This window comes from Cervus elaphus, chromosome 11 (assembly GCF_910594005.1).
Source record: "Cervus elaphus chromosome 11, mCerEla1.1, whole genome shotgun sequence".
NCBI classification, from domain to species: Eukaryota; Metazoa; Chordata; class Mammalia; order Artiodactyla; family Cervidae; genus Cervus; species Cervus elaphus.
In genome coordinates this window covers 3,192,665-3,217,558 of record NC_057825.1, presented here as the reverse complement: position 1 = coordinate 3,217,558, position 24,894 = coordinate 3,192,665, and the positions used below count along the sequence as shown (strand labels likewise).

The window sequence follows — 24,894 nt, the reverse complement described above, 5'->3', positions numbered from 1 at the left end:
GGCGGGGTGCCGGGGGCGGAACAGGAAGTGACGACAGAAGCGGTGGGCGGTGACACAAGATGGCGGCTATGGTGCTGGCGGCGACGCGGCTGCTACGAGGCTCGGGCTCGTGGGGCCGCTCGCGGCTGAGGTGAGCTGAGGGCGGGCCGGGGGTCGGCCGGGGCCCGGGGCAGCCCGAGCCCCTCTGGATGCCCCGCCTCTGGCTTCCCCATGCCGTGGCGCGGCGGCCGGTTAGCGGGCTGAGAGTGTGGGACCCCGGCCCCGTCCCCGAGGCGACGGTGGGGCTTCCTCGCCTGGCGCCCCGGGCTCGGGCCCCGAGCTTCATCCGTCTCTCCTCTCCCTCCCGCTTCTCCCGGGCGGTCGGGGGCTTGTCCGAGGTCACGTGTCATCTCCGCCTCGGACCCCTTCCGGCCGCGTGTCCCCTTGTGAGGCCGAGCCCGCGGGGCCTCAGTTCCTTGGGGCCCGCGGAGCTAGGATTCTGTGGTGGCCAGAGCCGTGCCCTCGGCCGCGGTGCTGTGTGCCTTCTTTGGATGTCTGGCTTTCTCCCACATTGGCACTTTCGTTTAGGCGGCAGGTGGAGTTTTGCCTTCTGGCTGTGTACAGGAGTTGCGTGGGAGCCAGGTGCTATGATGACAGAAACCAGGCAGTGGGTTCAGTTAATCGGGCACCCAGAGTGTCAGCTCTGAAGCCGCAGTTCAGCGGTAGGAAACAGGAGACTTAACTTCAGGAAGAGTGAAGAGCAGCCTCCAAGGAGGTGACATTTAAGCCAAGAGAGGTGGGGAATGAGAGAAGGGTCAGCCCTGTGAGTAGTGCAGGTGAAGAAGGCAGAGCAGGCCCAGCTATGGGAGTGATGAGCCCAGTGTGTTGAGAGAGTGAACAGCGGGCCAGTGGGTGCACCTGGTGTGGTGGTGCTGGACGGGTTAGGAGATGAGTTTGGAGAGTGAGTCAGGGGTCAGATCATACAAAGCCTTGGGGACCTGGTGAAGAGATGTGGCTTCCATTTAGACTCCAGGGGGGCTGTTGAAGGGCAGAGCTTGGTCAAGTGCTCTGTGAGTAGAAGTTGACTTAATCCACACAGCTCCCACCCCTAAGGGGCTGTTACTACTATTTCGTAGACATGGCACCACCTTGCCGCAAGTCCCTGGGCTCAGCCAGAATTTGTTCCCTCAGTGATGCTCTTGGTCATTCCTCTGCCTTGTCTCTGGGATGGTGTAGAAATCCTCTACGTAAGGAGATGCAGACTTTTTTGACGCGTGCAGAACACAACTGCACCGTGGTGGCCACCACAGTTTCCATTGTTCTCTCTTTTTTTTTTTGGTCATTCTAGGTGTCTTGCCGGATATCAGTTCCCCAACCAGAGATTGAACCTGGGCCCCGGCTGTGAAAGTGCCGAGTCCTAGCCACTGGACTGCCAGGGAAGTCCGCATCATCTCATTTTTCTCAAACCTGGACCGCCCTCTCTGTTTCAGGTTTGGAGACCCTGCATACAGACGCTTCAGCAGTGGTGGTGCCTACCCCAATATCCCCCTCTCTTCCCCCTTGCCCGGAGTACCCAAGCCTGTTTTTGCTACAGTTGATGGACAAGAAAAGTTCGAAACCAAAGTTACCACACTGGATAATGGACTTCGTGTGGCATCCCAGAATAAGTTTGGACAATTCTGTACAGTAGGAAGTAAGTATTGTTGGTAGTGTTGTGGGTGGTCCTGTTTGTTTTAACATGCACACACCTCAATTGACTGTTGGGCGTAGTTAATGAACTGTATCCTGGGTGAAAAAGCATATTATAGAAGCTGAAAATTTAGTAGCTGGAAAATGAACAGTGGCTGTTTTGGTGGTGGGTTTTTTTCCTCTCTTTCTACCTTTCTGTTATTCTAAAAATTTTCTGCCACGAGCATGAAGTGAACAATTCTGTAAATACTGACATAGGCATATAGCCGTGAAGTGTTCAGAATCAAGACAGTGTACAAACTCATCACTCTCACGTGTTTAAATTTGGCTGTTTAGTCGTGTTCACACTTTTTAAAGGTTTGTCTTAAGTGTTTCCTCTTGAACATTTGGTTTAATCTGTCAATTTTGTTTTTATCACCAGTTCTTATTAACTCTGGATCAAGATACGAAGCGAAATATCTTAGTGGGATTGCTCACTTTTTGGAAAAATTGGCATTTTCGGTCAGTGTCCAGTTGGTCATTTTCAGTCTATGTTTGGGAAGAACCTATCGAGTTTTCCTTTTTTAGAATGGCAATTTCCATAAGTGGTTAAGTTGCTGAGTTGATATTAATTAGAGGTATTAGAGTTAAAAAATAAGTTGATTTAATGTGTTTTGAAAGCAAAAGTAAAGTATTTTCTTAAAAATTGTCTTTTGGAGGTTGTTTTGGACTGCTTATTTAGGTTCTCTTATTTTTCCTAGTCTACTGATCAATTTGACAGCAAAGATGAAATTCTGCTTACCTTGGAGAAGCATGGGGGTATCTGTGATTGCCAGACATCAAGGTATGCCGGTTTCACATACAGATTCCTCTTGCATCACATGGAGCTGCTGCTCTCATCCTTGCTCACAGTCCCCTGAACCCCTGCCTCGAAGAGGCTGTGGAGCTGAGTGATGAGAAGCAAGCCCTGGTCCAGGCAGATAACTGGTGGTGAATTGGAAGAGTGGTACAAACTTCGAGGGCCACAGGGTCTCCAGAAGGCTGTTTGCTCAGTCATTTGAGATAGGCTGCTGGCTGGGCACAGGGGGTGCAGAGCAGGCCCTGTCTCCACGATGCTCACAGATCAGGCAGAGGGCTGCGCCACAGGTGATGAACATAAGAGCCAGAGACCCAGGATGTGGTGGGAGTGTGGAGGGTGGGTCTCTTACTCGGTCTGGAGTCAGGAAAGGAATCGTGCGTGACTTGATGTCGGGCCTGGTTCTTCAGGGAGTTTGCCAGGTGGAACGAGGGGAGACAGCGGCTCAGGCCTGGAGAGTAGCAATTGCAGAGGTTCAGCCTGAAGAGGCAGGGGTCTGTTTGGGAGGGGGGTTCATAAACAGGAGTGTGGTAGACAAAGACAGGTGGCATTTGTCTAGTGTAGGGCGTGTTCAGAAAGCTCTGTTCAGGGCAACGTGAGGTGAGCAAAGATCACGCTTTGGGGATGGGGCATGTCGTGGGGCACGTGGAATCTTATTAATAGTTCCCTGACCAGGGGTTGAACTTGTGCCCCCTGCAGTGGAAGTGCAGGATCCTAACGCAGGGACCACCAGGGAAGTCCCAGGTCGCACTTTTTTAAGTGGTTGGTTATTTCCATCTGACTGCTGCATAGTGAAATGACGAGGATTAGAGTTGGCGTGGCCTCTGTTCACGTGTTCAAAAAGAAGTCTGTTGAAGCTGGTGGTTCCCAGCTGCCTGTGAGTGAAGTCAGACTCTGCCTGCGATGTCATCTAGAGCCTCTTCCTCCGTGTCCCCAGGCGCCCTTCTTCTGGTCAGGCGGGCCTGAGTCCTGCTCCCACGCAGCCCACCCACTCTCAGCTCCCCATCTGGTCCTCTTTCACTACCCCGCTCAGGATGGCCCCTTCCCCGCGCGGCCCTGGTGGCCGTCTCTGCTCCAGGGCCCGGTCCTCCCCCGTGGCTGCTGCGTGCTCTGTGGCCTCCTGCCTGACTGCCCGCCTGCCCCCGCTCGTGGCTCTGTGGTTTCCGGCACCCGTGCTCCCCTTTCCGGGGTGACCCGGTGCCCCTCTCCCGTCACAGCGCTGCTGTCACATGCAGTCCCTGTCCCCTCTGTCTCAGGCCAGGGGGGCACGCACGTGGACAGCTCACGTACCAGACGCGGAGCACGAGGGGCAGGAATAGCTTTGGAGGGAGCCAGTGCTGGTGAAAACTGCTTAGAGCCACCTCCAGTTTGGCTGGACAGCATCTTCCACACTCCAGCGCTCAGCCTGCGTGGGGGTGTGGATCCTGCCTGCTGAGGGTTTATACTGTACAACAGGAAAGGGGAGAAGCACCAGGTGTGGGCTGAGCCTGGATGCAGAATGGTGTGACCCCCCTACCCCACCCCGCGTACACCTGTCGTGACCTCAGTGCCCCCAGGATTGGTTTTGTTGGTTTTTCCAGAGACACCACCATGTATGCTGTGTCTGCTGATTCTAAGGGCCTGGACACAGTGGTGGGCTTGCTGGCAGACGTGGTCCTGCACCCCAGGCTGACAGGTGTGCGTTAAGGCTGCGTGAGGGGTCCCTGGGGGTGGTGGTGTGTGGGCGTCCTGCCCTGGGGAGGGGCATGGTGTCCTTGGAGCCTTGGGCTGCCCCGCCAGGGACGGCTAGCACAGGGGCACTGGAAACCACGCTCGCAATTGGAAATTGCTTGATGCTGGATACGTGACACACCTCACTCTGACCTGCAACGTCTGCAGTGAAAAGGCCCTTTCACTTTAGAAAGGCCTCTCGGACGGCGTTTGTACGCTGGCTGGCGTGCCACCGGGAGTCTCCACGTCCCTCCCCTCGCCTCCCCCCGCCTTGCAGACGCAGGATGTGAGCTCCCTGCCCGGAGTGGGGCCAGATGGGCTGGCTACGGGTGTTTCACAGTGGCCTGGCCTCAGGGTAGTGGAGGGGAGCGGGGCTCCCAGCCTACAGGGCCACATTCATGGTCCTCTGGCGTTTGTTCCAGTGACCTGAGGAAACGCCCCCCTGACGTTGGTCTGTGCATGTGTCTGGGTGGACAGTTGGGGACCCGTGTGCCTCTTAGGGGAGGAGGTTGCGCCTCAGAGTACGTCCTTGTGGTTGCCTCGTGTCAGAGCCGAAGCGCGCCCGGTTCTCCAGTCTGCCCGCAGGGCGTGCCCCCTCCCCCCTGACTTGCACATACGTCCCCCAGGACTGTCCCAGGGGAAGGCAGAGGAGACTGCCAGCGCCCACGGGTCAGCGACATAGCCTACCCAGGGACCCAGGCTCCAGGCGGCTCCTTCTGAGCCTCGATCTGGTTGTTTGCAGACGAGGAGATTGAGATGACGCGCATGGCTGTGCAGTTTGAGCTGGAGGACCTCAACATGCGGCCCGACCCAGAGCCACTCCTCACCGAGATGATTCACGAGGTGAGGCAGCTGTGGGACGGCCCTGGGGCCCCTCCGGGAACCTCTGGGGTTTCTCAATGTCAGTTGTGCCAGTTGTAAACTTTCCAATCCTCAGAGCAATGGGAGCTCTGGGACGCGCCTTTTATTTTACATTTCTTAGGAGTTCTCATTCTGGAGCAGCAGGTTTTACTATCTTTGTAAACACAAAAAGTCTCTCCGCCAAACGGTAGCTGAACCAAGCCACTGGCAGGCTTTCCCGCCTGGTGGGGATCGCCACGGGCCGGCGCTCTCGGTCACTTGTGTTCCTCTTGCTTCCTTTGCCAAGGCCGCGTACAGGGAAAACACGGTGGGCCTCCACCGTTTCTGCCCCGTGGAGAACATCGGGAAGATCGACCGGGACGTGCTGCACTCCTATCTGAGGAACTACTACACCCCTGACCGCATGGTGCTGGCCGGCGTGGGGGTGGAGCATGCGCAGCTGGTGGAGTGCGCCCGGAAGTACCTCCTGGGGACCCGCCCCGCCTGGGGCACCGGGGCGGCCGTGCACGTGGACAGATCGGTGGCTCAGTACACCGGGGGCATCGTCAAGGTAACGCCATGGGCCTCGGGCTGCGCGTGTTTTCTTGGACTTCTCTTTAGGTGCTATCTTACGTTTATTCTGCGGGTGTTAGAGTTGATGGTGTTGTCGTGCCTTCATCTTAACCCGAATCCTCCTTAGAGCTGAGTTGGGCCGGAGCCAGAGGCTCGAGTGGCTCTCGCCTCTCCAGGGCCTCCCGAAGTTCACACACGACTTCTGTAGGCCTGGTCAGAGGCCCCCTGGCCTGAGGAGCGCCGAGGCCCGGTGGCCCGTCCCTGAGAGCGCACGCCCATTCTGCTTGGTTGCAGCTGGAGAGAGACATGTCCAATGTCAGCCTGGGCCCCACCCCATTCCCTGAGCTCACGCACATCATGATCGGCCTGGAGAGCTGCTCCTTCCTGGTTCGTCCCACTGGCCTGGGGTCGGGGGCGGGCGTTGCCCTGCTGAGCGCTGCCCCAGCTTCCCACTGGAGGGGGACGTCACCCCCAACATGACCCCCCCCAAACCGTGTCCCTACAAGAGGGGCCTTCACCTCCCGAATGAGCCTCCCCTGTGGCCCTACAGGAGGGGGATGCCATTCCCACCTCCCCCCACCCCTGTGTCCCTGCAGGAGGGGGACTTCATCCCTTTTGCGGTGTTGAACATGATGATGGGCGGGGGCGGCTCCTTCTCGGCCGGCGGGCCCGGTAAGGGCATGTTCACCAGGCTCTACCTCAATGTGCTCAACAGGTGGGTTGGGTGCGCTGCATCCAGTTGTGTTGGGGCCCCGGCCCAGCCAAACCCACTTTGGGGCTGTGACACTTTTCTGGTGTCCCTCGCAGGCACCACTGGATGTACAATGCGACCTCCTACCACCACAGCTACGAGGACACAGGCCTGCTGTGCATTCATGCCAGCGCCGACCCCAGACAGGTGAGGCGGGGCTGCTTTCAGTTGGGGACCAGTGGCCACAGGCCACGGGGCTCAGATGGCATGCTGTGCTTCACGCTCTCTTGCAGGTTCGAGAGATGGTGGAAATCATCACGAGGGAGTTTGTTTTAATGGCTGGGACTGTGGACGTGGTAAGTACATCTGGGGTGTCGGCTGGGTGGAGAGTGCGGTGTGGGGGTGGCCAGCAGTGGGCCCGTGTTCCGTGCCCACCCAACAGCAGCGTCTCAGCCGGGACAGCGCAGCCCGCAGGCGGGGGGCCTGTCCTCGCTGGTGTCCCTGCTGAGGAGCCCCCAGCGTTGGTCTGCGTCTGACCCAGCCCGGCCTCCCAGGCCCGCCCCGCAGTGCCTGAGCCACCTGCGGGGGAACTGGAGAAGCTGGCCACCCGGGGCGTTTGTCTTGCTTTTTCTGGCTCTGGTGTGTTTTTAAGTTTTTGTTTCCTTGTTTGTTTTTTATGCCATACACATTTAAGAAGTCTTGTTTCTTCCTGGACCAGAGGTGGCACAAATGAGCAGGTTCTATGTACGCGGTCCACATGGACCGTGCTCATATACACTCACGGGCACAGCAGCGAGCCCGGCGCATGAGCTGTCTCCTCAGGGTCAGTGCTCCCTCTGTCTTCGGGGTTAGTGCTCCCTCTAGAGCTGCTTTCCGCGAGTTCCATGTGCAGACTATGCAGTCACCGCATATTCCTTTCCTAATGAGAAAAAGAAGCTTGGTGTTAACAATAAAAACACGTTTGAAAGTTTACACTTGACTCCATTAGCGTCCTACTAGAAAAATAGTATAGGGTTTTTCTCTTAGGCAAAGGCAATTTGAGATAAAGAGTATTTGCCTGAAGTTGTAAAAGTGAATGAGACCTGTGTTAGGTCAGGACTTATACTTCAGTGATACAGAGTCAGTAGCTGATGTGTGTTCTAGGTCTGCGAGCCCCCAGCGGGCAGCCTGCACCCCTCCCAGCCCCGCCTCTGCCCTCGGGTTGGGCCTCAGGGACTGAGGCCTCTGAGCTCTCACAGCCTTACACTTCCGACCTGGTCACGGAGGCCCAGGTGCAGAGCTGGTAGCGTGAGCACCGCTGCCTGGGCCTTGCTCCTGGGCTTGGGGGAGGTCATGGAGCCGACATCCAATTTGTTTTCCTTGAGATTGCCATGTGCGGCCCCCTTTGGGGTCCTGCAGTTCGTGAGGCTTTTCCTGCTTGTGTCACACGGCAGACTTTAAACACAAGAGCTCTGGGGAGGCAGGACTTCTGCCTGTTTAGAATGTGGTCAGGGCCCCGTTGGTGCAGTTCCCACTCTGACCCAGAAAGCCCCGAGGATGAAGCATGGTGGGACTTGCAGGTGACTTGGGCGAGAGCCTGGGCCCTGGGGCGTTTGCTCCCTTATTCAGCCCAGGGTGAGCGAAGACCCTTCCTCAGGACACGTCTGTCAGCCTCTCTGCTGCCTGGGCCACGTGGGCAGTGGCTGGGTGGTGGGGCGTGAGCCCTGGGGACTGAGCCGCCTGCCCCCGCAGGTGGAGCTGGAGCGGGCCAAGACGCAGCTCATGTCCATGCTCATGATGAACCTGGAGGCCCGGCCTGTCATCTTCGAGGATGTGGGGAGGCAGGTCCTGGCCACCCGTTCCAGAAAGCTGCCCCACGAGCTGTGTGCACTCATCCGTGAGTATGGTTCCCGGTGGGGGCCCCGCGGGCTTGCACCCCGCCTCCCCCTCCCCCGGCGTGCCTCCCAGCCCTGCCAGCGCCAGTTCAGCGCCTTTCGCGTGCCGCCCCAGCTCTTTGCCCCCTTACACATGGGCCTCACAGCCCCTCCAGGTTTAACAGATTGAGTGGGGACCTGGGTGGAGCGTGTGGCCAGAGCCCGCTGCGCGTGGAGGGGCAGCAGCCCCCACGGCGGCTCTGTGCCAGGCGTCGGTGGTCTCCCTGCCTGAACGTCCAGGCATGCCCTAAGCTTCGTCTGCCTGTGATTCTCAGCCTCTGCAGATTCCTCTGGGGTCTGCAACCCCAGAAGGGTTCACCTGCTGCCTTGTGGAGGCGCATCACTGGGGTGAAGTGTCTCCTGAGTGTGGGGGCCGCTGGGAACCGCACTCGCCCCCCCCGTGCGTGGACCCCTGTCTTCCCTCGGAGACACCGTTCTGACCTCCCCGAGGCCTCATCTTCTGTAGGAAATTAGTTCCCAGGGTGTCAGTCCCTCCTCCAAGGCTGGGCTGCATGTACGGCCCCTCAACCCCCTGGTTCCAACCCCATCCCCTGTCCATGCAGCACTGAGGGGGTAGTTTTTCCTCTCCTGTGGAGTTGTTACATAGGTGACTCCGACGAGGTCTGTTTTTCTCCTTGGTTGTTACTAACTTCCTGGGAATGAGCACGTCCTATGTGTCTGACGCTGACCCTTGCCCACTCTCTAAGACCTCGCCCTGACCGCCTGTAGTCCATTCTGGGCTGCACTTGGATGCTCTCGGCCCCCAGCGCCGCTCCCTGCCGGTGGGGGGTGATGGCGGGGGTATCCCCCGTCTGCTCAGGGCTGCCGCCGCGGTGTGCAAAGGGCTGGGCTGCGGCAGGGTGCGGGGTGGCCTGACACTTCTGCTCCTGCGCCAGGCGACGTGAAGCCGGAGGACATCAAGAGGGTCGCCTCCAAGATGCTCCGCGGGAAGCCCGCCGTGGCCGCGCTGGGGGACCTGAGCGAGCTGCCCGCATACGAGCACGTGCAGACGGCGCTGGCCAGCAGGGACGGGCGCCTGCCCCGGACGTACCGGCTCTTCCGGTAGAGGCGCCGCAGCAGCGCGCCCCCTGTGCGTGTCTCGGGGGTGACCGCAGGGCAGACCTTCATGGACTGGGACTTCCCCGAACGTGAGTGGACAGCTCACCAGAGCGTGCTTTCTTCAGAAGACAGGCCAGCCAGCAGAATAAAGCCTGCTCTCCAGCCCTGTGGCCGGACCAGGGGACTCGCAGGGAGGGGCAGCCACCAGTGGGGGTCAGGCCAGGCTCACCTTCCCGCTCGCCCAGGAAATCTGGGCGGGTGGGGCCACCACGCAGTCCCCAAGACCAGTGGTGGTGGAGTGGGTGAGGCCCGACCTCTGCTCAGAGGCCAGCAGGGCCCGCCAGCCTGCCCGCTGCTGGAGGCTGTGGCCATCCACACCAGCATCTAGGGGTCCCAGGGTGACCCTTCATCCCACTTGACTGATGTCGGGGAGCTTCACCCTCTCCTGATCTCCGAGGTGTGCAGACGCTCAGGCGGGGCTGCTGGGCCTTCTGAGACTTGACTGGGGGACGTGCTGGACAGCAGGAGGACCGAGGCTGTGTGTGGGGCCCTGCAGGGTCAGGCGGCCTTGGTGACGGGCACTGCGCTGGCTGCCTCGTCCTCCTGACGCTGCTGTGGTTGAGGGAGGCTTCCTTCCTGGCCGTCAGCGGGGTGCACCGCTTTGTAGAGGAGTTGACGCAAGGTCATGTTTTTTTGAAAGCCCAAGGGCAGCCCCTGCTGGGAGCAGGCGTGATCTCAGGCCATCAAATAAATGTTTGGGCTTCGGCGTCATCCGTCACGTCCACTCGCCTTGCCACAGCCTGTCGCCACACTTCTGTCCCTCTGCTGCTGCACAAGAGCCCCGGCCTGGGTGGGAGGCGTCTGGTCCCGGCCCTGCTCGCCCCTCTGCTGCCGTCCGCCGAGTGGGAGCCCAGGGTGCGCTGCGGGGGACCCACAGCAGGGAGCCCCGTTGTTGGCACTTCTGTGGTCACGGCGATGGATCAGAGGGAGGCGCGCCAGGAGGTGTCCCCAGCCGGGCCGTGTCTGCTGTGGGGGCTGGGGCCCCAGGGCTTCGTTTCCTGGCCCCCCACTGCACTCAGCCTCATGTGGGGCCTTCCCCCTCCCTTTCGACCCCCACCCCCCACGCTGTCCAGTCTGCTCCCAGGGCCCTGCGTGCCCCTTCATCATCCTCAGTCAGCTGCCCCATTGGCACCCCCACAAGGCTGACCCTCAGGGACTGCCTGGTTGGCAGTCCACGCCCACGCCCTGGCGGCAGCCTGGCAGCAGGGCTCAGCACGTTTGAGACGGCAAGAGCCAGGTTTTAGAAACCACTCTCACACGCGGTCGTGTTTCAGTTCTTTATGAAGCTTATTTTGCAGACCCTGGTCAACTTCATTTGCATTAATTTGAATTTCAACCTAACTTTCCAAGTAAAATCCCATTCACGTAAGTCTAACGGCTTTCATAAAATACACTGCTTCGCTGTGGACCCATGAAATGTGTGCAGTGACCCCTTTCCCCCTGCCGCCCACCCCTCCCCTGGCCCAGGACATGAAGCTCAGTCTCAAGCGAAACTAGTTCACACCGGTGTCACTAATTTCTCCATGATTTGTGTCAGAGAAAATGCGAAGAAAGAATCCATAAAACCCTACTCATCGTGACTCCCGTTACCAGAAAAATTTGTATAACAGGAGACTTCCTGTTAATTGATTTAAAGCTCAATGGTACATTTTTTCATCAAAATTTTATATATCCAGTCTGAAGAATTTCCAGAAATCAGATGGGATAGGCCGCGCATTCTCATTCATGGAATTTTCTGAATTTGTATCAAAAGACTGGGTGTGTGTTGCTTCAAAATGGAGACACATCTTGGAAGCTGAAGCTAATGAAAGTTGGATACAGTATTGGTTGGAACTGACTTAACGTCACTCAACAGGATCTGTGGAGAACACTTACCTGGGGCCGAGCATGGGTACAGACGCAAACATGGGACGGGGCAGGTGAGGCTGAGCTGCCCCTGAGCTCACAGTGACAGCCTGTGCTCGCAAGAGCCTTGCAAGAACAGGTGTGCAAGACTGGTCTTTCTAGGACCCAATCTTTGGCCACAAAGAGCTTAAGATTCAATATATGCATTTATTTAAAAATATAAATATGGAAAAATAAATAATTTGAAAGACTAGATTGAATGCCCCTAGATTTTCCCACGTTCAAAGCCTACGCCTTTTTTTTTGTTTGTTTTTATGAGATGGGGTGTAAGCCACAAGGCAGTAACGGGCTCTAAATCACTTAAGAAAAAAAGACGGGGTGGCCTCGGCCAGCAAAGTGGCAACACCCCACACTTCCAGCGGCTGCTCTGGGCCGGAAGTGGTCCCTCACGCTCCTGCTGCTCTGGGCTGCCGTGACCTCAGCAGATGGACCCAACGGCTAGAGGGGAAAGCGAGGCAGTTCATGGGCCTGAGCAGCGCCCCCTGCCCGCCACTGGGCATCAGAAGGACAGCTCTGGGTCTGGGTTGGCGGGCGGGGAGGCTGCTTCCAATGATGAACCTGGACGTGCACACGTGATGACCTAACGGGAGGTTAGGGCACCTGCCCGCAGGGCGCGTGACCTGCGCTTGGCTAGCCCGACGCGGTCCTTCTGCCGCTGACGACCCCCACGGTGCGGGGAGGTCAGGGTCGGCCCTGCGCAGCCCAGCCTGAGCGGGGGCTCTGCGGGGACGTGCTGGTTCCGTCCTGGGCACAGCCTGTACCTGGGCCTTCCTCAGACGCCCTCAGGAGACGGTGCAGATGGCGCTGGCGTGCTGGCTCTTGAGTGCCTGCTGCCTCTGGATCTCTCTGGAGATGCGTCTCTTGATTCCCAGCAGGTACAGCTCCCGGTCAAACTTCCCAGCAGCTAGTGGGATACTGGGGAGGAAGGGCCATCAGGAGGGCAGTGTCCTCCCAGCCCCGACTCCTGGGTGTCGGCCACAGGCGGGCGGCACGTGGAGGGGCTGGGCACAGCTGAGGCCTGGGTCCCGGGGCTGCGCCCGGCCCTACCAGCCGCACGCCAACCCGCTGCCGTGTGCCGGGAGCCGGGGGACTCTGCCTCCCGCCTGTGCCAGGCCGGCCCCATGGTAGGTGGCCCCTGCCGCCCACCAGCTGTTTTGGGGGCTGTGTGTCTGGGAGGCCTGGCTGGCTCGGGGTGTGGGCGAGGTCCCCACCCTCTGGTGCATCGCTCGCCTGACGCTGGCTTCTGACCCCCTAGGCAGCCATGTCCCCTTGGGGCGCCCAGAACCCCACTCTCCTCAGGGCATCGGGACATGCCGAGGCCAGGCTGTGTGCTCAGGCTGCCCCCCGCCCGGGGCCCGGGAGCGGGGGCATCCGGGGGGTACTGACTTGTCTCTCCCCGGCCTCACTTTGACCCGGAACAGGCCGTACACGGGGCGGTGGTCGGATGTCCTGATGCCGGGGCAGGAGGAGTACTTTACGGGGCAGATGTCGTCCTTGTGGCGGCTCCTGAACAGGACGCGGTCCTGCGGGCGGGCCCGGGGGCCGGTTGGCGGCGGGCGGGGCCGGCCCGCGCTTCCCTCGCTGCCCTCCAGCAGAGTCCCCTCGCACGGAAGCCCCCGGGGCCCGGCACCCGCTCCCCAGCCCCGCAGGCAGGCGGCTCACCGTGTAGGACGGGGTCCTCTGCTTGGAGGTGCTGTCATACGAGTCCTTCCCGACGTCGAACTTGTACGACGGCAGGAAGTGGATGTCCGGCTCCTGGAAGCCCTTGAAGATGGACCCTGGGAAGGGGCGTGGCCCCGGCTCGGTGGCGGCTCAGGGCCAGCACCCCCACGCCCCTTGGGCCCGCCGGCCGCGGCAGCGCCTGGCCTGCTCACCTCTCTGCATCTCACGGGCGAGCTGGTCATGCTGCAGCAGGGCCTGCACGCTGGAGCCAGGGTCCTGCCTCAGGATGGCCTCCACGGTCGCCCGCCCCCCGCTCAGGCGGAAGTTGAAGTCTCCGAACCAGAAGACCTCGTCGAAGCGGGTGGTGACGTCCGCTGGGGCATGAGAGGCAGGGAGGTGTGTGAGACCCGCCCCCCTCTCCCCGTGTGTCTGCACCCCGACTCCGGGTCAGGATACTCCCGCACGCCCCCGGAAGCAGGCGGCAGCCCAGGACCCCCTTGGGGCTCAGGGCCAGGGAGGCGCAGGGGTGGGGGGGTGCCCGCATCTTTCTGGGTTCATGGGGTCACAACTCGGGGAGCCTGGCGCCAGACCTTGCTTCAGGTTGGTGAGCGACTGCAGACGTTTCTGGCCTTGGTTCTCAAAGCTCTAACCATTCCTCTCCATTAAACCACCCAGAGAATGAGGGAAGTCGCCGTGTCTGGGGGAGGGTACAGCTGCTCACCAGCGTCGGAGCGGTAGGGGCTGGTGTCCGGCACGTTCTTGGGCAGGGCCAGGCCCTGGACGGTCTTGCTGTAGTCCACCAGCCGCTCACCCACCTTCCCGTCTCCAGCTGCAAGGACAGCAGGGTGGGGCCTCTCCACAGGCAGATTTCTGAGCCCAAGGTTGGTGCCTGGGGGTCGGTCCGAGACAGACCCCCCACCCAGCAAGATCTATCACCCAGCATCTGCACCGTGACCTTCCCCTCGAGAGGTCTGGGGCCTACAGTTGAAGGGGGGCCTACACGTGAAGGACAGGTGAAGGGGGGCCACAGGTGAAGGACTTACAGGTGAAGTGGGACGTGATGAAGAGCAGGGAGGTGCCGAAGAAGGTGAAGCTGACGCCCAGGGCCCCCTTGGTCTTGATCTGGGACACGATGCGGGTGGTCACCGTGGAGCTCTCCACCTCTGCGCGGGAGGAGCAGGGCTGACCCAGGCTGTCCCCGGGGGCCGGCCAGGCTGCCCGCCCCCAGCCTGCACATCCGCCCGGGGCGCCCACCTGAGCAGAACCAGATGAGGTCCCTGCGGATGAGCACGGACATGTAGAGCGCGCCGTGGGCTGCCGAGTACAGCATGACGTAGTGCGGGCCCAGCGTCTCCTGCAGCCGCGTCTCCCACTCCCGCCTGCGGGGCAGTGGGGGCGGTCAGAGCCGCACAGCTCGAGGGCAAGCCTGCGCCGCCTCCTGCGTCTCCGTCACGGCCACGGGTCCTCCGCTGCCTCCCAGAGGCCAAGAGCAGGAGCCCAGGGAGGCGGGAGGGGGGCCACCTGGAGCCCAGACCCCGCCCCCCAGGGTCTGGAGCAGGCCGGGCACCTCCACTCCGGCCAGGCTGGTGCCTACCGCTGGTCTCTGCCGCGACCCTGCCCATCACCAGGTGAGCTGAGCACACGGCCAGGATGGGTGAGCGCTGATGCTCAGGGGCCGCGCCGCGCGGGGCCCGGAGCAGCTGTCTATTTACAAGACGCTCAGTCCCGTTTCTTTTAAACTCTGTGCGTCCCCACTCAAGAAGAAAGCGATCCCGGTTGAGTCCGGGCTTGACCACAGCCCATGTCACCCCTCACATGGGGGTCTCGGCCGAAGGACCGAGACCGGTTCACAGGACCGCGCGGGAGCGGCCGGTCGGGGACGCGGAGCCGGTGGGGAAGCAGCAGGGGAGACCCCGGCCCTACCTGTCGGAGCAGCCCTCCTGGACGCCCACGACATACAGGTCCTGGGCCAGGTCAGCCTCGGCTGGCAGCAGGAGCTCGTCCAGGTTCGGGGGCAGCTCCTGCGGAAAGGCAGCTGCTGGCAGGGGCTGCAGGGGCCCCACAGCGGGGGCTCCGCTCCGGGGCATCCTTGACCACACACGGTGAGCCACTGGCCCGGGCAGGCGGCCCACCCCTCCCTCAGCCTGTCCTCCATCCCTTGCTGGGGCCCACACACAGCAACTGTGCTGCCTCTGGCCCCGGGGCCTGGCTGCCCACAAGGGGACCCCCACACACACACCTCTGCCCTCACAGCAGCCCCGGGGAGGGAGGTGGGCACCTGGCAGGCGGTCTCCACGCCCCCACCAGCGGCGGCCCAGGCGCCCCGGGCCCCAGGTGCAGGCCAGGCCGTGGACAGCCCGGGGCTCCCCGTGGACAGCAGAGCCAGAAGCCCGGGCACCTGCCTGCACTTCTGCTGAGGGGGTGGTTTTGTGGGGGGCCTGTCCTGAAGCAGCCCCACCCGCCACCCTGACCGACAGCAGCCTGGGAAGCGGCCACGTCCGTTCTTCGCATGAGACATGCTGAGATGCGCTTCAGTGCGCATGGGCAACAGGAGGCAATCCAGACGGGGCCAGGGGTCCCGCTGGGCGTTAGGTCGCCCGCCGTCTAGAGGAAGCCCGTGGCCAGCCCCAGAGTCGGAGCCTCCTGCACGCAGGGGCAGACACCCCTAGCTGTGGGAAGGGACCCCCCAGGAGACATGGGGTGGCTGGAGAGAAAGCCCCTGCTGGGCTCCCCCAGAAATCAGCGTGTGAACCACACGCCCCCTGGCTGCAGTCGCTCCGGGCCGCCAGCTCACAGGCGGGATGGAGGACATGAGCCCCGACCACGGCGACACACGGCGGGAGACAGACCCGGACCACGGCGTGGACACCCGCCCGCGGTGTGCATCGGGGCACCGTGTCCCCACACGCTTGTTTGCACTCGCACGAGTGGCCCGGGGCAACTAGAGCAGCAGGGCCGCGTGGTGGGGGAAGGGTACGGCCACCTGGAGGCCAGGTGGCTGTCAGGAAATGTCTGCTCCTTCCTTCCAAATCTGCCGTTAGCCTACAACAGCTCTAGAACGTACAGCGTCCCTGCAAACCGAAGCATTCGTGCCGCGTGAAGCAGTGGAGAGGTGGGCGAGAGACGCTGTGCCAGCCAGGAGGCTCCTCTGCGCGCCCCGGGGAAGAATCCGGAAGGAGCCCCGCCCCGTCCCACGTGGGGCCGGCGCCTGCTCACCTTCTGGCCCTGCATGTTCCATGTGGCCACGAACAGAGCCACGGTCCGGTCCGGGAAGTAACGGGCCAGCTCGTCCGCCCCCATCAGGGCCCCGCTTGCCAGGAGGCTCCCCTCCAGGTAGCTCCTGCGGAGACGGGCCAGATTGAGCTGGGGGGTCGCAGCAGACGGACCCAGAGAGGGGCTAGGAGCAGGACACATCTCTGGGCCGGGAGCCCCTCCCAGAGCTGGAGTGGCCTCAGGACCCTGGCGGGGGTCGGGGGGAGCACAGTGCGGAGAGCCCCTGCAGTCCAGGGAAACCTGCCATGTCCATGGCTCTACAGACACCCGCAGGCTCCTGGCCTCCAGAGAGGAAGGGACAGGCAGGTGACGTTTGGGGCTTTTGGGGGGACCCTCTAAGGGCAAGGCCCTGGAAGGGCTGAGGAGGTCGAGGTGGGCTTCTGGACTGTAAGCAGACTTGGGGGGCACGCCCTTCCCCGGGGCTCGGGCCTCTGCCTCGCCATCCGGCCCTGGGAGCTTGTAAAGGCTGCCCGGGATGCCTCTGTCTTTGCAGGTTCAATCCACCGTAGGCTCTCACAGAGTAACTCATGCAAACGGTGCAAAGAGTCAAACACCGCCGCAGAGTCCTTGCAGGGTCTCTGTCCTCACAGGGCTGTCTGCCTGTCTCCACTTAACCCAAGAGCAGCCTCACACGGGCCCAGGTGCCAGGGAGACTTCATTTAGGGACAAACCTGAGACTCATGTCATTTCCACACATCCACGAAAGCCTGTTAGTACTGCCTCGGTTTTTTTTTTCCTTCCCAACTGTGTGAAAACTGTTTCCCTTGGGCCGGTGACAAGGACTGTGCCTGACTGATCAGGTTCCCAACGACAGAGAGGAACGCACAGGCTCAAACGTCCAGGCTCAACCCGTCCATCCCAAAGGAGATCAGTCCCGAATATTCATTGGAAGGACTGATGTTGAAGCTGAAACTCCAATACTTTGGCCACCTGATGTGAAGAGCTGACAAGTTGAAACGTCTCACTTGCTCTTGTCATTCCCACTTGCTTAGAAGACCGTAGACCCTGGCTTGCAGAGATAGGCACCAATCCCTTGGAAGGAGATGAAGTTAGAGTCCAGTCCTTACAAGCTCTGCAGGACAAGAGCTAGAGGATGTCAGGAGGCAGGCGCCTCCCTGAGGCTGCCCCGTATTGAGGACCCCGTCGGGCTGCCTGCAGGGGCTGCCTTCTCCAAACCAGCCCCTTCCGCAGGGGGGAGCAGAAGGCAGCCCGTCAAGGGCACAGTCCACGGCCCTTTCCTCAGTCCTTGGCCTCGACCCCGGCCAGGCCCGGGCTGTGTGCCGCCCACAGGCTGAGACTCGCGCCTGCACTTTCAGGGTTACTATCACTCCTTCTTAATCAACGACATAGTTTGCTTATTTGGCTGTCATGGGCCTGGTGAAGCAAGGAGATCCAACCCGTCCATCCCAAAGGAGATCAGTCCTGGGTGTTCACCGGAAGGACTGATGCTGAAGCTGAAACTCCAATACTTTGGCCACCTGATGCGAAGAGCTGACTCATTGGAACAGACCCTGATGCTGGGAGGGATTGGGGGCAGGAGGAGAAAGGGATGACAGAGGATGAGATGGCTGGATGGCATCACCGACTCGATGGGCATGAGTCTGGGTAAACTCCGGGAGTTGGTGATGGACAGGGAGGCCTGGAGCGCTGCAGTCCATGGGGTCGCAGAGAGTCGGACATGACTGAGCGACTGAACTGAACTGGGTCTTAGTTGTGGCACGCAGGAGCTTCCATCTTCGCTATGCGGGATCTTTAGTTGTGGCACACCAATTCTTCACTGTGGCACGTGGGATTTGGTTCCCTGACCGGGGATTGAACCCAGTCCCCCGGGACTCGGAGCACAGTCTTAGCCACTGGACCACCAGGGAAATCACCTACACTTTTCAGTGGCTGGGGAAAACAAGTATTTTTGTGCCAAGGGAAAATGACCTGAAACTCACATTTCGGCCTCCTCGAACAAAGTGTTCCTTTGTCCACAACACTATGCGGTTGGTGTGTGTGGCCTGGGGCTGCTTTTTCATCCCCACAGCAGAGGTTAACACTTGCCAGAGACCGCGTGGCTCACAGACTCGAAACAGTCACTGGGCTGGATTGGAGGGGCGCGCCGGGGGGGCAGCCGAGGCAGAGCTCCCCCGCCCCCCCCCCGGGGGGGGCCTTGGCATCAATCAGGGGGTGGGTGGGGTGGGGCCCCCGGAGTCAGGGCAGTGGCCAGAAGCGCGCCTCAAACCACCCGCCCAGCCCTCGCCGACAAGTCAGGAGGCCGGAGAGGCAGGTTCAGGGCCGGGCCCAGCGTGGACGGGCAGTGGGGGCAGGCAGGGAGGGCACAGCATGACTTTTGAGTCACAGCCTGGGCAGCACAGCATGGCCCCGAGCCCAAGCTCCCGGAAAAAACAGGCCAGCAGACAGCCGGTGGCTGTGGGCGGATTGGGCTAGAAGCCCCTGGGGACTGGGTCTGGTGTGCCCCGAGGCTCTGGGTCAGGGCCGGGGGTTCAGAGGTGGAGATGGGGGCAGCACCTGCCTCCCCTTCAAGATATAAATTAGGCGATAATTAGGACTAACCACTCAAGCCCTGTGAAGCTGGACACCCAGCATCCTCCTTGCCCACAGGGTCGGGGGCCAAGCCCTGAACGTTAGGAAACCCTGGGGCGCTTCTGAGCATCAAGGACAGAGGTGGGGCTTCTGCCTGTGCCCCTCCCTGCTGGAGGTGGGCCACAGGGACCCTCCCCTAGGGGCAGCCTGGCCACGCCCCTGGGGCCCCCCAGCCCCATCCAGCTCTCCATTCTGGAAGAGTGCCAGCAGGTGCTTGGGGCACGGCTGCCTCACAGTGGTTCTCAGCAAAAGGACTGTGTGGACACGGGTCCCGGGACACACCTGAGTCCTGGGCCCACCTCCACACGCACACGAAGGGCTGCTCCTGACAAGAGCAAGAAGCAGGAAGGAAAACAGGCCCGCCCCGCGTGCAGAGGGGTCTTCGCACCTGACCGGCTACGTTTCACAGGAGCCCGGGGGCTGAGACGCAGGAGGAGAAGCTGGGGGGTGTGGCTGGGAGGGCGGGGGGAGGAGATGGCCCACACACGCTCTCAGGAGAGCCTGCCCACGGCTCTCACGGGGCCTCTGAGGGCTCCCCGAGGCCCGAGGCCGCCTCCCCCAGGGCCCTACCTGCTCCGGACGTCCTTGGCACGGATGGGCGCCAGGAGGCTGAAGGTGGACCTGGACGAGTGGAGGGAGCAGTCGTCGCAGGCCAGGGGGCTCGGGGGCCGGCCAGGGCCCAGGCTGCTGTGCGCACGGAACAGCCTGGCCTGTAGCCGGAGCTTGTAGTCGGCATGATCCGGGTCCACCTTGTTCGCTGTCCGCAGGCCTTCGGAGGCCACGTTGCGGCCCATGGCGGGCAGCGGGCGCGGGGAAAGCAGGCTGGCCAGCCGGGGGGCACTCCCGGCCGAGGCCCCTTCCCGGTGCAGCAGGTCCAGGGACGTGCTGATCATCCCGGAAAGACAGTTTCCCCATGAGGAGGGCCCCCCGCTGCCCGGGGCCCTGCGAGCCGTGGGGATCTCCTGCAGGGAGGCGCTCAGGCAAGGTGGGGAGCCGCTGCGGGTGGGGGTCCTGGGGGTCTCGTCCTGCAGGGAGCCCCCCGAGGGGCTGGCCCCATTCCGCACAGTCAGGTCCTCACGGCTGGTTCGAAAACGCCTCTTTCTCCAGCCCTTCTCATCCAGGGATAGCGCCCGCTCCAGCCTGGGCCTCGGGGGTGGCGGCTTCGGGGTGAAGGGTCTCGCTTGGGCCTGTGGGTCCTCGTTGCTGACTTGCTCTGGGGTGTCCAGGGGGAGCTCTGGGCTCCTCTCGGGTCCCCGAAGGTCGCCAGCAGCCGGGGACCCCAGGCAGGGGACAGGCTCTTCATCACTGTTTGGAAGCAGTCCCTTGAGCATGCTGCCTTCAGGACGCAGACACCCCTGGGGAGTGGGCTGCTGGGAGGCGGCCTCTGAGTGCCCCAAGCTCGCCAACTTGGATGGCATAGTCCGGGGGGCCAGCCCTCAGGGCTGGGGGCAGCCTGGCTGACCCGGGAAACGGCTCCTCTGGGTGCTGCTGCCTACGCCCAGGGTCAGGGCCGTGTGCTCAGCCGTGGCTGGCGGGGTCGCGGAGCAGAGGCATGGCAGCAGCTCCCCCTCAGGCCTGGGGTGGTCCGGCTTGCACAGGACCTGCTGCTGCATAGCTGGGAGCCCCGAAGGTCCGGAGTCCCAAGAAAGTACCTAAGGGAACACCCTGCAATTAGCCTTCATCACTGGGGTGGTGATGCCATTTAATGATCCTGAAGGACAGCACGGGTCAGCATGACAGAGCGGACAGGTCATTAGAGGCGGAGCAAGAACAAGCATTTAGGCATCCTGGTCTGCTGGCTCCTCCCAGGAGACGGGTGAAAAGTCCAGCATCTTAGGATGGAGGGAAGCCCCCCTTGCGGGGGGTGGGGGGATGGGCGGGGGCACGGCTCCTCACTTGGGGAGCCAGGGGCCCAAAGAGCGAGAATTCCCGCCGCAAAGGAGTAGGCGCAGCCTCGGAGCGAGACCCGGACCAAGCCCAATCCTCACCCCCCACCCCCACCCCGCGGAGTCAGACGGCCCTAACTCGCTCACCTGCGCGCCCACCACCATCGCTCGGCCCGCAGATCCCGCCCCGAGAGCAGGCGACCCTGAGCGGGTCTGCGGCCCGGCCGCGAAGGCCCCTGACTCAGGATTAGCGAGTCTGGCCCGGCCGGTTGCGCGCTCCCCACGGTAACAACCGCCCGGAGCCGCGGGGCTGGAGACGGGGTGCGGGGGACGAGACCCGCGCCCGGGATCCTGGCGCGACACGGACCCCCGCGCCCCGCTCCGCGCCGCGGAGTCCGGCGACCCGATCCCGCGCCAAGGACCCGTGCGCCCGGACTCCAACCCCGGGGTCGCCCCGCCCCGTCCTCGAGCCCAGCTTAGGGGTCGTCCCGCCTAAGGCCTCCGCGCTCCCGCCCAGGGGTCACTCGGCGCCTAGGTCTGCTGGCCCCGTATCCCCGCCCTGGACTTTCTCCAGGACTGCCGCCCCCGCCCGGGGTCATCGCGCCCCGTGCCCCCACCTCTTGATGCCGCCAGCTCCCCAGCTCCGCGGGCTTCGGCGGCCGCTCCCCGGCAACCGGCGGGCAGGGCGGCCTGGATCCCAGTGCCCGCAGCGGCCACTGGCGGCCGGAGGACCTAGGCGCGTGGAGCGAGGGCCGAGGGCGGAGGGCGCCCTCGGGTGGGCGCCGGGAGCGCCGGCGGCTTCCTCCCGACTAGCGTAGCTCGCGCCCCGCCCCTACCCCGCCCCCCGGGCCCGCCCCCAGCCCCGCAGCCCCGCCCTGCCCCTCGTCTCCGTATTTGACCAGTGGGGACCCTGGGGCGGACTGGGGCATAGAAAGCAGAGCGCTATCCCGGTCCCTCTTCACTGCCCTCAGGATGGGTTTTCCTATCAGGCCCGCCCACCGCCCATCGGAGAGGAACCCCTTTCTCCGGGGGGCCCCTAACGGACGGGTCTGGCAGAGGGACAGAAAGTAGTGGCCCAGGGAGCCCTAGCAGCCAATCAAATTGCAGAGGAGGCCCAGATCCCCAAAGGCTTCAATAAACAAAAGGAGGCAGGGTGAAAGGGCTTGAGAGCGCAAAATATTTTATTCAACAATTTGCATTTAGGAAAAATAGCAGCTCCCGCCTCGGAGGAAGCTTCTTGAATCAAAACTCGCTGGCGGTGGACACAGACAACAGGCAGGGCGGCGCCCAGCAGGTCTCAGCCTGGGGGTTGCACTAGCGCTGCCCCTGGACATGAGACCGCCCGCCGGTGAGGCCGGCCCCTCCCAAAGGGACACATCTGTGACGCGTCCTGGAAACTGTTCTGCAGGTCCCTCTGAGACGACCCAGTGGACCCGAGGGCCCTGTGCTGACCCCACCCAACCCAAGCCCGGACACTTGGATTAAAACCCAACAAACCACGTCCCCCAGCGTTCTACAGAAATTATTTCCTAATGATTTTTATAAATATTTAAATCTTTTCTTTAGTCCCTTTAGACTGAACAAGAAGAATGAACAGTTTTGAGAACAGTCGATGAAGCCTTAAAGCTGAGGCTGCCAGGAGGTCATCGTCCTGTGCCAGTTCACAGGCTGAGTCAGCAGCTGAGCCGCTGACAAGTCCGGGGCCAGAAAGGTCGGCCTCTGGAGCTTCAGACAAGAAACAGCTGCAAGCCACTTTCTTCAGGATGTTACCAGCTCCCTAAGCGACGCAGCGGTGAGAGGCAGCAGTGGGCTGGCATCACTGCCGGGACCGGCCGCGGGAAGCAGGGCCCGGAGGGTCCACAGAAAAACCCAAACCAACCCCGGGAGTCCCAGCTGCGACGCTGGACCCGTCACTCAGAACAGCTCCGTCCCAGCTGGTCCCTCTGACTGCTGGAAGCCTGGTCCTGGTGAGGTCACAGGACACCACGCAGAGCTGGGCACGTCTTGGCTCCAGGAGACAAAACACATGTCAGGAGCGAGGGCTGCTCTCAAAACCTAATGAAACTGCTGCTAAAGGAAGCCCAGTTTCCTCTGAGATGAAGCACCCTTCCAGGCTCAACAACATGGAGCGGGGGCTGACCTGACCGCCTCCGGGTACAGGGCAGGCAGGCGAGCTCCTCTCTGAGTCAAAGGTGCACGGTCTCCTCCTGGCGTCTGAAAGGACCTCTGGGCTTTATTTGGCAACGATTCACCATGAGGTTTTGAGAGATGCCTTAGCAAAATCCTCCTGCAGCCAAGATTGCTCCAGCTTCACTAAGTGTCACGTCCTTAAGTGACTGCAAACGGTGGATCCTTAAATCATTCCTTTGGGTCAAAGAGTCACTGTTCATCCAGCATCTTGAAGGTGTCGAATTAATGTTGGAACGCTCCGTAAGTCACTTCTGAGTCGCTGCGTTCACGTCCATCTGGGGACAGACTGGAGTCGCAGGCCATCGGCCTCAGCCCTTGGCAAACAGCCACCTCCCGTCCTGGTGCCGCTCCAGGACACGGCCTTTCTAGCTTAACGCTGGGTACTTCCTCTGGCCAATCCTCCCCGTCCTTGAGCTTCCTGAGGTGGCAGGGGCCTGAAACAACAGGGACAGGACTGAGGTCTGCACGCTGGCCCCAGGGGGGCCGCAGAACAAGCAGAACAGACAACTGGTCTCAACGAACAGGTGTGTGTGCCGTCTCTTGCGCAGCCCAGGTCCCTGACTGAGGCAGGGTGGTGGGGTGAGGCCGCGCCCACAGCCGGGTCTGAGGAACCCCAACTGGTGAAGGGGGAGGCAGGGAGCGCCCGGGGAGGCGGCACGGGGCACAGGCGTTTACTCTGGATCCCAGGAAAACCCTAACCCAAGTGCAAGTCAAGGAAGTTTTGTGAAGGCATCCGCAAGGTGAAGATCCAGCAGAGAAGACCCCCTCAGCTGTGGACTGCAGACGCGGATGGTGGCTGGGAGCAGGGAGGGCGCAGTCACGGGGGCCCACCCCAAGGGAGCCAGAGGTTGGGAACCCCAGGTGACGAGGGCAGGGTCTGCCTTGGGTCAGGGGAGGTAAAGCCAAGACCTCCTGGCAGACCTCCTCCTCTATTGCATCCCAAGACTGCCCCCACCTCCTGTCCACTCTCTCCAGGCCAGAGCCTGGGAGGGAGACAAATGAAAGGAAGCATTTCCCGCCTGAAGGCTACCAGCCACCAGGTGAAGAGGAGCCAAGGTCAGCAGGGGAGGGGTCAGCCCCACCCCAGGGCGGCGGCAGCAGGAGACTGCTGGGGCGCCCAGCCCCTCCCCCGGGCAGCACCGCCACCCCAGGGCAGCGGCCGGCCGGGCGGACAGCGAGGGCACTTACTTGTGCAAGCTGAGCCGGGTTGTAGAAGGGCACCGCGGCCCCAGAAGGGGCCCCCGCGGGCGCCGGAGCGCCGGGAGCCTGGGGAGCACAGAGGGAGGGCGTCTCACCCCCAGACCGAGCACAGCCGCTCGGCGCGCTTGCAAATACAGACACGGTTTCTGAGGAAGGGTTTGTCACGCTTTCGAAGACGCCACAGAAGCAGGTCAAAGGCGCTTATTGCAGAACTACATTTAATTATTTAACGGGGCTCAGAGAAACAGTCACACCAGGGCATGCACACGCAGCAGTGGGGGAGGGGAGCAGGTACTAGGGACCGCCCCAGACCGCAGGCGCCCAGCTACAACACCCAGCGCTCTAGTCACAAACCAACAAGTCCCAGGAAGTCTTTCTGCTGAGCCACGGGAAAAGCCTAGTTCCACAACGCGTGGAAAAGCTGAAGTATTTATTCCTTTGTTTCCCATACAGCCTGACCACAGGACAGCAGTCACCACCTCACCCTGCCTGGCCTGAAACACTTTCCCCTGCTGATCAGAAAACAGAACCTCCGCTTTTGAAATAAGGGCGTCCTGGTCCCAGCCGGCTTCTGATGCGCGCGTGCACGCACACCCCCCGTGAGGCTACGCCTGCGACTAGTCCTCTAAAACACTCAGTTCAGAAAAGCACAACCACAGAGCTAGTCCCTTCTCTGCGGGCATCCTGGAGCCAGCCTGACCGTGGATGTGCCTGGATATCCGACACCACCCTCCGAGAACCCCGACAGAAAGGGACGCTGCGCGCTCAGGCGTGTGAGGGCCGAGCGGCGACAGGTGACGTCGGCAGCCGGGGCACAGTGGGCAGCAGAGCGACCTCGGG

The 24,894-nt window shown here is 61.8% G+C and overlaps 3 protein-coding genes across 19 annotated transcripts in view; 1 reads left to right on the top strand and 2 right to left on the bottom strand.

The window, feature by feature from the left end:
• Positions 1-3: 3 nt before the first annotated feature.
• PMPCA (peptidase, mitochondrial processing subunit alpha) lies at positions 4-10,060 on the top strand. Its single transcript, XM_043916413.1, has 13 exons — positions 4-130; positions 1,470-1,672; positions 2,090-2,169; positions 2,409-2,491; positions 4,084-4,178; positions 4,956-5,056; positions 5,361-5,624; positions 5,921-6,013; positions 6,223-6,341; positions 6,434-6,524; positions 6,611-6,673; positions 8,049-8,193; positions 9,127-10,060. Exons 1-13 carry the CDS (start codon positions 60-62, stop codon positions 9,294-9,296), a joined length of 1,578 nt encoding a protein of 525 aa, XP_043772348.1. The 5' UTR covers positions 4-59; the 3' UTR covers positions 9,297-10,060.
• A 924-nt stretch (positions 10,061-10,984) lies between these two features.
• Positions 10,985-21,409, bottom strand: INPP5E (inositol polyphosphate-5-phosphatase E). Of its 3 annotated transcripts, none has more exons than XM_043916404.1 (11): positions 21,282-21,409; positions 19,349-20,430; positions 16,133-16,256; positions 14,840-14,937; positions 14,171-14,295; positions 13,960-14,079; positions 13,638-13,745; positions 13,129-13,290; positions 12,917-13,032; positions 12,661-12,777; positions 10,985-12,169 (listed from the first exon to the last, which is right to left on the bottom strand). In XM_043916404.1, exons 2-11 carry the CDS (start codon positions 20,194-20,196, stop codon positions 12,143-12,145), a joined length of 1,845 nt encoding a protein of 614 aa, XP_043772339.1. In that variant the 5' UTR covers positions 20,197-20,430; positions 21,282-21,409; the 3' UTR covers positions 10,985-12,142. The 3 variants fall into 3 exon arrangements, with proteins under 3 accessions (XP_043772339.1, XP_043772338.1, XP_043772337.1); XM_043916403.1 differs by having other exon boundaries at positions 12,683-12,777; XM_043916402.1 differs by having other exon boundaries at positions 12,641-12,777; positions 21,282-21,408.
• A 418-nt stretch (positions 21,410-21,827) lies between these two features.
• SEC16A (SEC16 homolog A, endoplasmic reticulum export factor) overlaps positions 21,828-24,894 on the bottom strand; it is a 30,949-nt gene continuing 27,882 nt past the window's right edge. For 10 of the 15 annotated variants that reach the window (XM_043916359.1, XM_043916358.1, XM_043916361.1 and 7 more), the window contains 2 exons: positions 24,043-24,120; positions 21,828-23,288 (listed from right to left, as the gene is read on the bottom strand). In XM_043916359.1, the coding sequence (XP_043772294.1) occupies positions 23,220-23,288; positions 24,043-24,120 (147 nt within the window). In that variant the 3' untranslated portion in view covers positions 21,828-23,219. The remainder of the gene's footprint in view (positions 23,289-24,042; positions 24,121-24,894) is intronic. The other 5 variants (XM_043916363.1, XM_043916365.1, XM_043916373.1 and 2 more) reach the window with 1 other exon arrangement.

Excerpts from the sequence above, each read along its gene's own strand:
- PMPCA (XM_043916413.1), top strand. The coding sequence starts at position 60 with ATGGCGGCTATGGTGCTGGCGGCGACGCGGCTGCTACGAGGCTCGGGC. Across the intron at positions 5,625-5,920 it reads ACACCGGGGGCATCGTCAAG|CTGGAGAGAGACATGTCCAA; the intron begins GTAACGCCATGG and ends GCTTGGTTGCAG. Across the intron at positions 6,525-6,610 it reads CCAGCGCCGACCCCAGACAG|GTTCGAGAGATGGTGGAAAT; the intron begins GTGAGGCGGGGC and ends GCTCTCTTGCAG.
- INPP5E (XM_043916402.1), bottom strand. The coding sequence starts at position 20,196 with ATGCCATCCAAGTTGGCGAGCTTGGGGCACTCAGAGGCCGCCTCCCAG. Across the intron at positions 14,296-14,839 it reads CAGGAGGGCTGCTCCGACAG|GCGGGAGTGGGAGACGCGGC; the intron begins GTAGGGCCGGGG and ends ACTGCCCCGCAG. Across the intron at positions 13,033-13,128 it reads CGCCCGTGAGATGCAGAGAG|GGTCCATCTTCAAGGGCTTC; the intron begins GTGAGCAGGCCA and ends GCCCCTTCCCAG.